General features: G+C 36.3%; 1 protein-coding gene across 5 annotated transcripts in view; it reads right to left on the bottom strand.

Annotated features, from left to right (window-relative positions):
• Nucleotides 1-11,657, bottom strand: part of ect2 (epithelial cell transforming 2) — a 43,149-nt gene extending 31,492 nt beyond the window's left edge. For 2 of the 5 annotated variants that reach the window (XM_039657620.2, XM_039657619.2), the window contains exons 1-7: nucleotides 11,338-11,656; nucleotides 10,609-10,790; nucleotides 10,388-10,467; nucleotides 6,678-6,773; nucleotides 5,109-5,291; nucleotides 1,137-1,226; nucleotides 937-1,047 (exon numbers count right to left, since the gene is read on the bottom strand). In XM_039657620.2, coding sequence (XP_039513554.2) covers nucleotides 937-1,047; nucleotides 1,137-1,226; nucleotides 5,109-5,291; nucleotides 6,678-6,773; nucleotides 10,388-10,467; nucleotides 10,609-10,741 — 693 coding nt within the window. In that variant the 5' untranslated portion in view covers nucleotides 10,742-10,790; nucleotides 11,338-11,656. Of the gene's footprint in view, nucleotides 1-936; nucleotides 1,048-1,136; nucleotides 1,227-5,108; nucleotides 5,292-6,677; nucleotides 6,774-10,387; nucleotides 10,468-10,608; nucleotides 10,791-11,337 lie in introns of all 5 variants that reach the window. The other 3 variants (XM_039657618.2, XM_039657621.2, XM_039657617.2) reach the window with 2 other exon arrangements.
• Nucleotides 11,658-12,948: the final 1,291 nt, after the last annotated feature.

Below are 12,948 nucleotides of genomic sequence, written 5' to 3'. Positions count from 1 at the left end.
TGTAATAATAATAAAAACATGCAGAAAACACATCTATAGACTGTGTAATCAGTATGTTTGTTGATCCAAACGTGATATTTATAAATAATTACATTATAGTTTCAAGTTTGGACTCTGGAAGTTTTTGAATAAAGTCTCATTTAATATAATACAGAAAAAAACATGAATATTTAGAAACGTGATTGGAAGAATTTAAAATAACTTTTGTACGTTTATGTATTTGATGTATACATATGTACATACATTAATTTAACCATGTGATGGCAAAGCTGAATTTTCAGCAGACATTATCACTTTAGTCACATGATCCTTTATTTGATGTTCAAGAAATCTTATTATTATCCATGTTGAAAACAGTTGTGCAGCTTAATATTAGTGAAACCATGATAATTGTTTTTCAGGATTCTTTGATTTAAAAAAAAGTTCAAAATTGAATATTTTTTAAACAAATATTTTTTGCCATTTTTTATGTTTAAATTGATGGCAAACATTTTTTTTGTTTTTATGTTTATGACATCAATTTAAATGTACCCCTACTGAATAAAAGTATTAATTTCTTGAAAAGAAAAAAATCGTACTGGACCGAAACATCAGAAAACAGTTCCTTAAACTGATTATGATCCATAATATCTAAATATATTTTGTATATCTGTGTGTAGCATGCATATACTTTTTTGTACATTTGTTCATTGTGCACATTTTATGCATATATATTACTCTCCTTTAGAACACACAGCCATGCCTCACCTTTACATTGGTGTATATGATTTGATTTGTGGCAGCAATCATAGATACTGTCATTACAGCAGGGTGAGTCAGACCCAAAACAAGGATTTCAGAACTGAAAATCTTTTATCCCTGATGATTCAGTATAGACAAAAATCAGTGGGTCTGAAAGATGATATACATGCGTGTATGGATGGAGTGGATAAATACCCTGTACTTTTCACCATGGGTTGAATGGGCGATGAGGTGTGAAACTTTAGTGCTGTCAAAGTCTTTTCGTATGGTACCCCCCATGTGATGAACAAGATTTACCAGGGTAACCTGAAGAAAAACAGTTAATTGGGACAAATAATCCGACAGTGAAATTATGGGCTGTTTTTGAGTGCGATGAGCGGACAAGAAGAACTCACCACTTCGTCTTTTTTACGGAATCCGGTGAAGCAGAGAGACAAGTTGAGCATGGTCATGGAGTAGAGAGGCCTGGAGGAGAACGGCAGAGGCTGCGAAAGAGGGCGTGGAGGATCACAAAGATGGAATAAATCATTAATATGAATAAAAGAAGAGCACAAATCTGAGGATGCACAAGACTGAACAGATCAGGACTATGGCATGACAAGGTCATTTTTTTGTCAATCATAATAGGAAGTCACTTACATAGACGTCTTTAAAGCTACACTGTGTGATTTTTACTCCCATCTATCTAGCGGTGAAAAGGTATACGACCACCCAGTGAATATTAGTTTCTGTTCCTCTCAATTCCAATTTCGTTTTAACTCCTACGGTGGCCAATTTTGTCCAAGATTATCATGACTTCCAGTTCGACCTCGTCCATGATTGTTAACTCAAACGTTAACGTGAAAGGCGAAGCTTGAATTAACGGGTATGTCCCTCCTTGGCTAATGTACTTTCAAGATGGAGGGGCAACACGGCGACCGACATTACCCGTATGTATTTTCAATGGCATATTATACACACACGAGAATACTTTATTACTTGAACGAAGTAAATATACAATATGAGCACATATATTTTTGAAAGAACTAAGTGTTTTTAGCTACGAATACATTGAAAGAGTTACACAGTGCTGCTTTAATGTACAATAGCAACTAATGTTCCCTCTAAGCCAAGATTGTCCAATCCTGCTCCTGGAGGGCAACTGTCCTGCAAAGTTTATCTCCAACTCCAATTAAACACACCAGAACCAGCCAATCAAGGTCTTAATAGGCATACTAGAAATTTATGTGGAGGCAATTTGGAGCTAAACTCTGCAGGACAGTGGCCCTCCTGCTCTAAGCAGACCCTTAAATATTTTTGAGCCAAAGCATAAGCCACAGGTGAAGTGAATATAATTGATCCTCTCTTAAGGCCACATATTAAGGTCTGGGTAGATTAGATGGTAGCCAAACAATCAGTTCTCGTAATCAACGTGTTGGATGCAGGAGAAATGGGCAGGAATAAAGACCTGAGCGATTTTGACAAGGCCCAAATTGATATGGCATGCCAACTGGGTCAGAGTATCTCTGAAATGGCAAGGCTTGTGTGTTGCTCCCGGTCAACAGTGTTGAGAATTTACCAACAGTGGTCTGAGGAGGGGCAAACAACAAACCGGCGACAGAGTGTTGGGCGCCCAAGGCTCATCGATGCATGTGGGCAATGAAGGCTATCCCGTCTGGTCTGAACCAACAAATTTCAATGATGGTTATGGGAGGAATGTCACACAGAGCATCAAATTCTTCTGCGTATGAGGCTGTGTAGCTTCAGGCCAATCAGAGTGCCTACAATGACCCCAGTCACCCTTGCTGCCAATAGGCACACAAGTGTCAGCACTGGAACTTGCAGAGCAGTGGAAGAAGTTCAATAAATCCAGTTCGCTTTTACAATCACATTTTTCAGTCAAACCGTTGTTGTCTATCAGTCATACACTGGAGGCTAAAGGGGGCCCACCAAAAAGCATGCACAGTGAAGTCCAAATTAAACATGATTTAATGACTCGTAAATGAAAGTACACATTGATGGCCTAAGACACGAAACGAGTGGTTTGTGTGAGAAAACGAACAGTATTTATATCGTTTTTACCTCTTGTAATCATAGCCATGACAAAATGATCTGACGGCACGGGCGCTTCGGTCTGCGCATGCACCGGAAATGATCACTTGCGCGCCTACGTCACTCTTTGTTTATACAGAGATTTCGGAAGTTTTACCTTTCACTAAACATATTTAGATATACGGGAAACCGCAATGGAAGACGATTTCGGTATATATAAATATGTTTAGTAAAAGGTAAAACTTCCGAAATCTCAGTGTAAATATTGAGTGACGTCACACGCAAGCGATCACTTCCGGCGTAACATTGAACTGTTTCAGTTCAGTTGGACATTGCACAACTGATTCAGATCACTTGGACGTCACTGTGATTACACGAGGTAAAAACGATATAAATACTGTTCGTTTTCTCACAAAAAACGCTCGTTTTGTGTCTTAGGCCATTAAGGTGTACTTACATTTACGAGTCATTAAATCATGTTTAATTTGGACTTCTCTGTGCATGCTTTTTGGTGGACCACCTTAGCCTCCAGTGTATGACTGATAGACAACAACGGTTTAAAAAATGTCAAAATTGAAAATACTGTGGAAACAAAGACACCTACATCTTGGATGCCCTTGAGGTAAGCTAAAAAATTAATTTCAAAGTGAACTATCCCTTTGATTACAATGATGTTGGAGGAAGGGGTCTCTTTCACCAGGAAATTTCACCCTGCAACACTGCACACATTTGTTTGTTTGTGACAAAGAATCTGCTGCTAATGTCTTGCTGCCAGATACAACAAGACATATTCAGAGTCCATGCCTCGGGAGGTCGCCACAGTTTTGGCAGCACTCGCAGGACCAACAGCATATTGCTGGGCGGTTTGACCAAAAATTTATATCACGTTATTTTTATTTTTTTTACAAAATGAAGCCAGTTTTCCGGTTTATGATTTTTTTTTTTTTTTTTTTTTCATGCATAATCAGGTGTTCAAAGCATTTTCTACTGGTTGAGAAAGGAATTACTGCAATACATTGACTTAGGATGGTCTATTTTACTGACATTAGCGAATATTGCAGAATAGAATAGCACCCAGTATAACCTAAAAAAAAATGATATTTCTTAACATTCTAATAACATTCTTATAACCAGGAAATAACATTAAAATACAACATTTATATAACGTTCTAATGATGTTTGAATGATGGTCTTAGAGCCAAGCAAGAACGTTAATACAACGATCATATAACGGGAGAATTGAAAGTTCATAAAACGTTTTGAATAACGTTCTTATAACCAAGAAAAGATTAATACAACGTCTAAAAAACTGGACATTTTGATTGTTCCTAGAACATTCAGAAATAACGTTAATAACATAATAACTTAATGGGAACGTTATGAAAACATTCTTATAACCTTATTTTATTATCTGGGGAAGAGGAGAGATTCACGATTGCATTGAACACGTTTTATGTGCAGGATATATATATATATATATATATATATATATATATATATATGAAGAGTTCAGATGCAAAAGCCTCTAAATGCCATTTGAAATTTTCTTCTTTAATGATGATTTTTATCAAACTTGTATATTTAAGTTCAGTAATTTCACTTAAATAACAATTAATAGGTAATTATCATTGCAATTTAAGTGAAATCACTGAACTTAAATATACAAGCTTGATAAAAAAATGATCATTCTAGAAGAAAATTTCAAATGGCACTTAGAGGCTTTTACATCTGAACTCTTCATATATATATATATATAATTAAAGTTCTAATATTTATTTACTATTATGTATTATTGTTGTTATTTGTGTATGACTTACAACACATTTTATTCACATTTATTCCAATTTTTTTTTAAACATTTCGTTGTAACCGCTCAGGGGTTAAGACTATGGAGTGTGTACTGCGGCAGATAAGCTGTGTACCACAAAATTTAACAGAAATAAGACAAGCACTCATTTCTCACTGGAATGTTGCAGTCGTATCTATATTCTAGCGTTCGTCAGACTTAATCTTTCTGTCCGGTACCGATCGCTAGCCAGCCAAGTGTTCGTTTTGCTCTGGAATATCTGAAGGAGTCAAGCAGACACCCCTGCGTACACTCAGATAAGCCAGCAACATTTTTCAGGCTATACAGAAGCAATCAAAGCTGCTTACGAATCCGTTTCAGTTGGAAGAACAACTTTATTTCAACAGGCTTTTACTCAACCCATGACGGCAAGCAGATGCTACTAGTATCAAACTATTTCACCACCTCAGGGTCAGGGAGGAAAAAAAAAAAAAACAGAAGATGGCTGCGATCCTGTGGGTGCGTGTGTGGTTTTATTTCAGGGTCTTACCTCTCCCTTGCTGGCACAGTGCATCACGGCAGGAGGCCCCAGGATACGGCTGTCATTCTTGTAGAGGAAGCTATATTCCGGAGCCTGGAAGTCTTTCAACACGAACACAGTCTCGAACTCACAATTCTCGCCGTCACCAAAATCTCTGACATTGTCAGTCTTGATGCAGCGGGTGTTTATATCCTAATGGGATGAAGAGGAAAATTCATTTTTCATTCACAACTGAAATAAAAAAACAATATCAACAAACACATTAGTATTGTGAATGTGATCAGCATGTCCTCAAAAGCAAAGAGATATCTCCTTTAGTATAAAGGATCTTAAAGATGTTAAACTGTTCTGACAGATGACACACTGGAGAAAGACAGCAGTCATTTGTCACATGTAGATTTAGTGACACAAAAATAAGTGTCAAGGACGGTTCACACAGGACAACTAGACGGAACAGAGTGAAAAGATTCATTTTTCTGATACCATGGCCATTGCCAATATAGGACATATAATAATACATGCTCGTTTATGCCTGTTTTTGAAGCTATATTTTTGCCATTATCATGCACTCACTTAAAATATGTAATATTTAATACTTCACATGTTTTATAAATAATACCTAACATAATACTACACTAAATTAGTAGTACTCATTTATACTGTGTGTGTGTATATATATATATATATATATATATGAAGAGTTCAGATGCAAAAGCCTCTAAGTGCCATTTGAAATTCTCTTCTAGAATAATCATTATCATTTTTATCAAGCTTGTATATTTAAATTCAGTAATTTCACTTAAATGGCAATTCATAGGTAATCTTCATTGCCATTTAAGTGAAATTACTGAACTTAAATATACAAGCTTGATAAAAATTAACATTCTTGAAGAAAATTTCAAATGGCATTTAGAGGCTTTTGCATCTGAACTCTTCATATATATATGTAGACATTCGAAATATATATTTATTTATTTATATATTTGGGGTGTAAAAATACTCTCATGTCACGATTCGATACATATCACACTACTGAACTCATTCATTGTTGTTTTGCGATATATTCGGACACCCCTAATATATATACAATGTATAATATAATGTATATGTTTAAAAGTATTTAAATCTGTACAAATTAATAATAATAGTAATAATGATGTGCACGCAGTGCAAAAGCATATGTCCGGTGTGAACAGCACCTTACATTTTTAAAGGGTACTGAAAGGAAGTCTGTTAGTTCAGAAACTTCCTTTATTCTTGTCTTTTGGGATTTACTTTCAGAAAAGATTATTCTTACCTGCATGTAAAAACAAAAGATTTAAAGAAAAATTTAAAATGACACTAAAAAGGGGTTAATCACCAAAGGGTTGATTACATGATTGAATTAATTCTGAATTATGGATTAAGGACCACCTGTAGGACAAACACAGGACAAGTTGTTAGCTCACATTATTAGAACTTAGTCCAGACCACCGTGAGTGAGTTCGACATTAGACAGTGCAGTGCCCCAGCGAATCCCCATGCCGCAAATCCCCCAGTGCTCTCAAGCATGCAAAGATTCTGGATCCCGAGACGTACCATATTGACTATAGATTTTATCAATTTCTCACGCGCCTCTGTGCCCGGCTGCCCTTCTTTAATCTTTACCACCGGGACTTCCATTATTGTGATGGCCTGTAAAAATGAAGAATTGACGTCAACCTGGCAACCCAAAGCTGATAAATTTCCTAGGCAGGAGGGTCTTACAACCTTGTCAGAATCAAGATGAGAACTTCAAACAAATGTCAAGCAAAGTCCAGGAGGAAGTTCTGCTACGTTAATAAGTTGCAGGGAGAATAGATTACTAAAAGAAGCAGCTACATCTGAAGTCCACTCACATCATTTCAAGGGCAAGGAAAGGAGAATTTCAGGAACATCCCCATCCTCCCCCATGCACTACATAAGAATATTTCATCCTGGATCCACATATTCCAGCTTTATCATGTCAAGCTCTGAAGCCTAAATGTCCAATCATTACCCCTCCAAACACAAACAGTCAAAGCAAATGACATTTATGACCTTTCGTCCATCAACTCCCAACCGCCACATACCACATCTCATAATATGTTCATCAGCATCGAATCAAAAACACCATCCTCGAAGGTGCCGTACAAACTACTGACCCGCTTATCTAAATTTTGCATCTGTCCTGGGCTCAAACGGCTCAAGCAGACATTACATGATTCAAAACAAAGACTTCCTAAATGTCTACTACGGTTTCAACTCAGGCGTCTTAAAGGATTAGGTCACTCCAAAAGTAAAACTTTCTGATGATTTACTCACCGCCATGTCATCGGAGATGTTCATTTCTTTCTTTAGTCAAAGAAATTGAGGGTTTTGAGCAAAACATTCCAGGATTTTTCTATTCAAGAAAAATTCAAGGGGGAACAATGGGTTGAAGTCCAAATTGCAAATTGGTCCAAATTGCAGTTTCAAGTAAAGTCAAGTCACATTTATTTAATATAGCGCTTTTTACAATACAGACTGTATCAAAGCAGCTTCACAGTGAGAACATGAAAGTAATACAACACAGAGCAATAATGTTGTTGAACATTAAATGTCCCAAAACTAAGCAAGCCAAAAGCAAGGCAACAGTGGCAAGGAACCAAAACTCCATCAGGTGATTGGATGGATGAAACCTTGGGAGAACCCAGGCTCAGTTGGGGCCAGTTCTCCTCTGGCCAACATACATATTGTTTCAAAGGGGAACTGCATCGATCCCAGTCGAGAAATAAGTCTTATCTAGTGAAACGATCTGTCATTTTTATATAAAAAAATAATTATATACTTTAAAGTCCCTGTAAAGTCAAAATTAAGTATGTGTTCTGAGTTTGTCACACCACAGAAAAATGTGTTATTAGTCAACCAGCCAAATTTGAATGATAAAAAAGCCGGTAAGTACATAAAATAAGCTATCAAAATCTTGAAAAAATGAGCAGTTATCTCTGTTCTCAAACGCTGGGGGCGTGTCCGCTGGCTGCGCTGAAACCACGCCCACTAGCGGGAAAGCTGTCGACGGTGATATTAGCTGATACTGCTTTCGGGGCGGGAGATAGTCGTTTAGGCCCCGTTCACCAGTAACAGCAGATCATCAGTGAATCCCAGTTGTCTCTGAGGAAAGTTTATAAAACTATCCAGTGTAAAATGATCACTACAGAGGCGGGTGTTGGCGGTGATCCTCAGCTCTTCATCAAGGTTGGTTCTCTAAAAACCTCTTCTTGATGTGATCATTTTTATGGAATTTAAATGAAGATACTGATCTGTTTTGTACATGATCGCATCCAGGTAGTAGCCTATGCATTTCTGTGTCGAAAACTGTAGGCTCAGCTGTGGTTGTACTGACAGTCACTCGCGATTGAGCAGTGAATGCGAATGTGCTCGGGGAGTGTTATTGTGTGTTATGGGAGAGATCGGACTCTGTGCGTCATCAAATAGGGGCGTGTCCAGGAGCTCATGGGCTCCAGTGCGTCATCGAGCCCTGTTTTAGCCCCGCCCAAACAATCTGTAAAATTGCAATGGTGAAAAACTGTTTAACGGTCTAACTCCGTATTTCAGAACTTCACAGTTCACAGTCTTTGTAATACATTTTAGCAATACATATGCAACATTTATAATGTGTTTAGAACTTTTTTGTAGAATTGCCTTTACAGGGACTTTAACCATAAATACTCATCTTGCACTAGCTCTGATTCATTTCCCAACTGGCCAAATCCTTTAAATTTAATCTTAATCTGAAAAATTACCAATTGTTAATAATCTAGGATCTAGTAGTGTTCCTCCAGAATTCCATGTGGTGACACTCATTTTTGTCTACTTGTATTTGAGGCTGAAAGTAACACAATGACCTGCACCGTTTGACATAACACACAAAAAATGTATTGATGAATGAATATATAAATAAATGAATAAAATACCAAAACAATTCAATTATCATAATTTTTTTTTTTAATTTCTTTTTTATTTAAAACATTTCCTTATGTCACCATTACAATGTGCCAAAAAATATTAACTTGGACCCTCAACAAGTCACCAAGGATGTCCTAACCAGACGCGATGCGATAAGATGCGTGTAAAAATCAATCAAAACCCACAGCCAATCAGAACACAGAGTGGGCGGAGTCTCGCTGCAAGCGCACAGCACCAGAGACTAATCTTGACGGCACTCGCAAGTTCACATTGATTTAAATACACCATTTAAACATTATTAAAAATGCATAGGCTACTAAGTTACTAAAACAATCTTTGTCAAAGAATACACTTCTTTGACACAGTTTGAACTTTCTTGTTTTCATTTGTTTAACTTCAAGATTGATCAATTTTAGCTTTTACAGCTACAAACCTGGGAGCACTAAATGATATTCAGTCACATTGCATGCTTTTAACATTAAATAAAGCACATAAACAGTACCTGAGTTTATCATTGCCACACTTTGTGTTTATTGATTAACATGGAAAAAATACCTTTTATAACGCATCGCATGTAGTTAGGACACGGTGTAAAGACGTCTGCTAAAATGAATTGTGACAGTAAGATTTTTTTAAGAAAATATTCACACTGTTATTCAGCATGGTCACAATCAAAACTGAAAAAAAAAACATGTATAATGTTGCAAAAAAACCTCAAATAAATGTTTTTAACTTTCTATTCATCAATCTTGAAAAAGAAAATATATCACAGTTTCCACAACAAAAAAATATGCAGCACTTTTTCAAAGTTAGGCTATATTTTTATTATATTATATATTAAAGTTATATTTTACAATATATTTAAATGGAAAACACTACAGTTATTTTTTAAATTGTTATAAACCTTCACTATAACACTGTTTTCACTGTACTTTTGATCAAATAAATACCACCTAGGTGAGCATAGGAGACTTCTTTCAAACTCTGAGTAATGTGTAAGCGCACTACATTTGCTGTTCAGACAAGGACACAAGTGTATCTGAATTAATTTGATCTTAAATTGCCCTAAAATTCAATCAAAAAATGTTTTAGTCAGGCAAACAGAAGAATTTAATGTTTATTCTTCATGCCTAGTACTGGGCACTAAGCTGGCCAACATAAAATCACTTCCTGTCCACAAACTGATTACCTTTAATCAGATTGGAAGACTTTCAAAACGTTATTTTCTCCGCCAGAGCTCACACTGAACTGACCATTCCAAAGTAATGCATCTCCTCTTGCCTCAGTTTAAACCATATGGCTATGGCTACAGTGAAATCAATCTATATGAATAGCTACAGTACCTGAAGGGCTTTCTCAAGTTCTGCGATGTTGCCAGCCTCCCCCACCAACACCACCCTGGTCTCAACTCTGGGCAATGCATCTGAAAAAGAGAAAAGACCACAGGCAAAGGTGAATCTCTATGGAAATAGACTCTTGTTATGTTTGTGCGCAGCAAAATGGTCCACACTACAGAAATGTCAAATGATATAGGGTAGACCGAGAAGGAGGGCGGTTCACTTACCCTCTGTCTCGTCTGCGTGTAGACCGAAGAAAAATTGCTCCTTTGTGGTCTCGGCCATCCGGGAGTCGTAAACGGAGGAGTCCACCAGCAGGCTGCGGCCCGGCCCTAAAGTAACTATGCTGCTGTCAGCCATGGCGCTGTGACAAGGGGTGGCGACCCAGTCCTGTCCAGAATATCAAAAGCTGGGAGCCAGAGAGAAAGTAGTGAACAAGGGCAGCACAGGCACAAAAATAAGAAACAATCAATCGAGATTCTAGGAGGGAAAGGATAAAGGGAGAAGAGAATCAATGTGTGTGTGTGTGTGTGTGTGTGTGTGTGTATGTGTGTATATATATATATATATATATATATATACACACTAAAATGAATCATCTTAAAATAAAATCAACTCAAAAGTTCAAATTACCAGCTGCATAAATCTAAAGAGTAATTCTTCTGAATGCAGCATTATAATAATAAATTCTGCTGCAGTTTATTAACTCCTTCAATTGAGTAACAAAACATTCTATATATATGCATTAGGGTGTACATTTTTAAAACCTTTCATATATTGTAAAGATCTGTCAGCTTTTTAGAGAGCAATGCTATGACAGCTGATGACTGGCAGCTGCAATGCACTTCAATAACATGCGCTAGCATTGGGGTGGCTAGCTAACTTCTAAACAAAAGATTTTCTTCTTAGCAGAGCCTTGTATTTAGATATAATAGAAATGTATAATAAAAACTTACCGTTTAAAACTTTAGACCAGTTTTGTGCTGGAAAATATTCTGGTGAATGAGGAAACACTGAGAGTTCGGCTGGTTGCCGAACCAGCTGAGCAATCCGGGGTTATGTTAGCCAAACTATTGATTAAAACTAACGCCTGCAAACGTAAACACTGCTGTCGTCGCAATGACACGTAAAGTTTGTCCAAAGTGCAAAATAATACGGTTAAGTTACGAAAATAAGTTTAGTAGGAATTTTAAGCCCATTGTATACGCTCATTTGATACTAGGTGATTTTCTGCTCAAATCTCTCTCTCTCTGAAATCTGAATTCAAAAAAGCAAGCAAACATGAGAGCCTAACGCCGATTGGCTGAGAGTGAAGAGCTCGGCGGAAGTTCTGAAGCGACGCCTCTGATTGGCTTTTGAATTCAAACGGTGATGCACGCTTATGCTCCGTCCGTGATAGTGATAGAATGACTCAAGCTTATCATTCAATTTAGCACAAGATACCGATTTAAATATAAAATTGCAATGTAATTCATAAAAACACAGCAAAGTTGCGAACTAAAAGACAATGTTAATCAATAAAACAATGAATATCATTGTTTTGCCTCAGACAAATTTATTTAATCCTCACAAACTTTACCATGCTAACCAAAGTTTTTATCCATATACATGTATTGTAGGCTATAAAGCCATTTATAATATAATATAAAATGTCACATGGGATTCCATTTGGTATTGTTGAAACTGTATTATAATATTATATATTATATTAGAATTTAATATACTATTTTGGGGTCAATTTCACCTTTTTTGGGGGGGGGGGGGGGTAATTGGTATTTTAAAAGACTCAAATAATTTAAGAATTAAAGGGGATTTGACGGAATAAAGAAAGCAAAATAGGTCTACTGTAGTTGTAAAGTAAACTATTTGCAAATAATATTTTATTTTTATTTAAAAATGCACACATTTATGTCTATAATGCAGAATATTTCTTCTCTCATCACATTCGTTATTAGATAAGACATTATGAATCAGCCTATGATTCATGTAAATGAATGATAGCATATTTTCATAATGTTTTATCATCCTGACAACGAACAGAGCGGTGCATAATGGAGTGCAGCAAAGCAGCATCAGGACTATCAAAAATTGTCCATATTTGGAGGGGGGACTTGTCTCCATCAATGTTTATCGTGGTTATGGCCCTGATTATATTATACAAAGTTCAACACTTTATTTCGATAGTCCACTTTAGACATTCTACTATTATAAGTAACTTGTCGACTAACTCTCATTGGATTGTTAGTAGGCTGTAAAGTCACTGTTAGGTTATGGTTAGGTGTTAGGATAATTAGTATGTTGCCTTTGGCTTGCTCAGTTGGGGATATTCAAATTAATTAACCAATCAATAATACCCTTGATCAGCTTACCAAATGTGGATGTTTTTCCACTAAAGAACGAACATTCTTATTAAGTTTTGATTGAAACTGTGAAGCTGTTTTGATGCAATCTATATAGTGAAAAGTATATATATATATATATATATATATATATATATATATATATATATATATATATATATATATATATATATATATATATCCTATATATGAAGAGTTCAGATGCAA

The sequence above is a fragment of the Pimephales promelas genome, chromosome 21 (genome assembly GCF_988280905.1).
Source record: "Pimephales promelas chromosome 21, fPimPro1.hap1.1, whole genome shotgun sequence".
Classification (NCBI taxonomy): domain Eukaryota; kingdom Metazoa; phylum Chordata; class Actinopteri; order Cypriniformes; family Leuciscidae; genus Pimephales; species Pimephales promelas.
The sequence above is the reverse complement of the archived record's forward strand: the minus strand, read 5'-3'. Positions and strand labels throughout refer to the sequence as shown.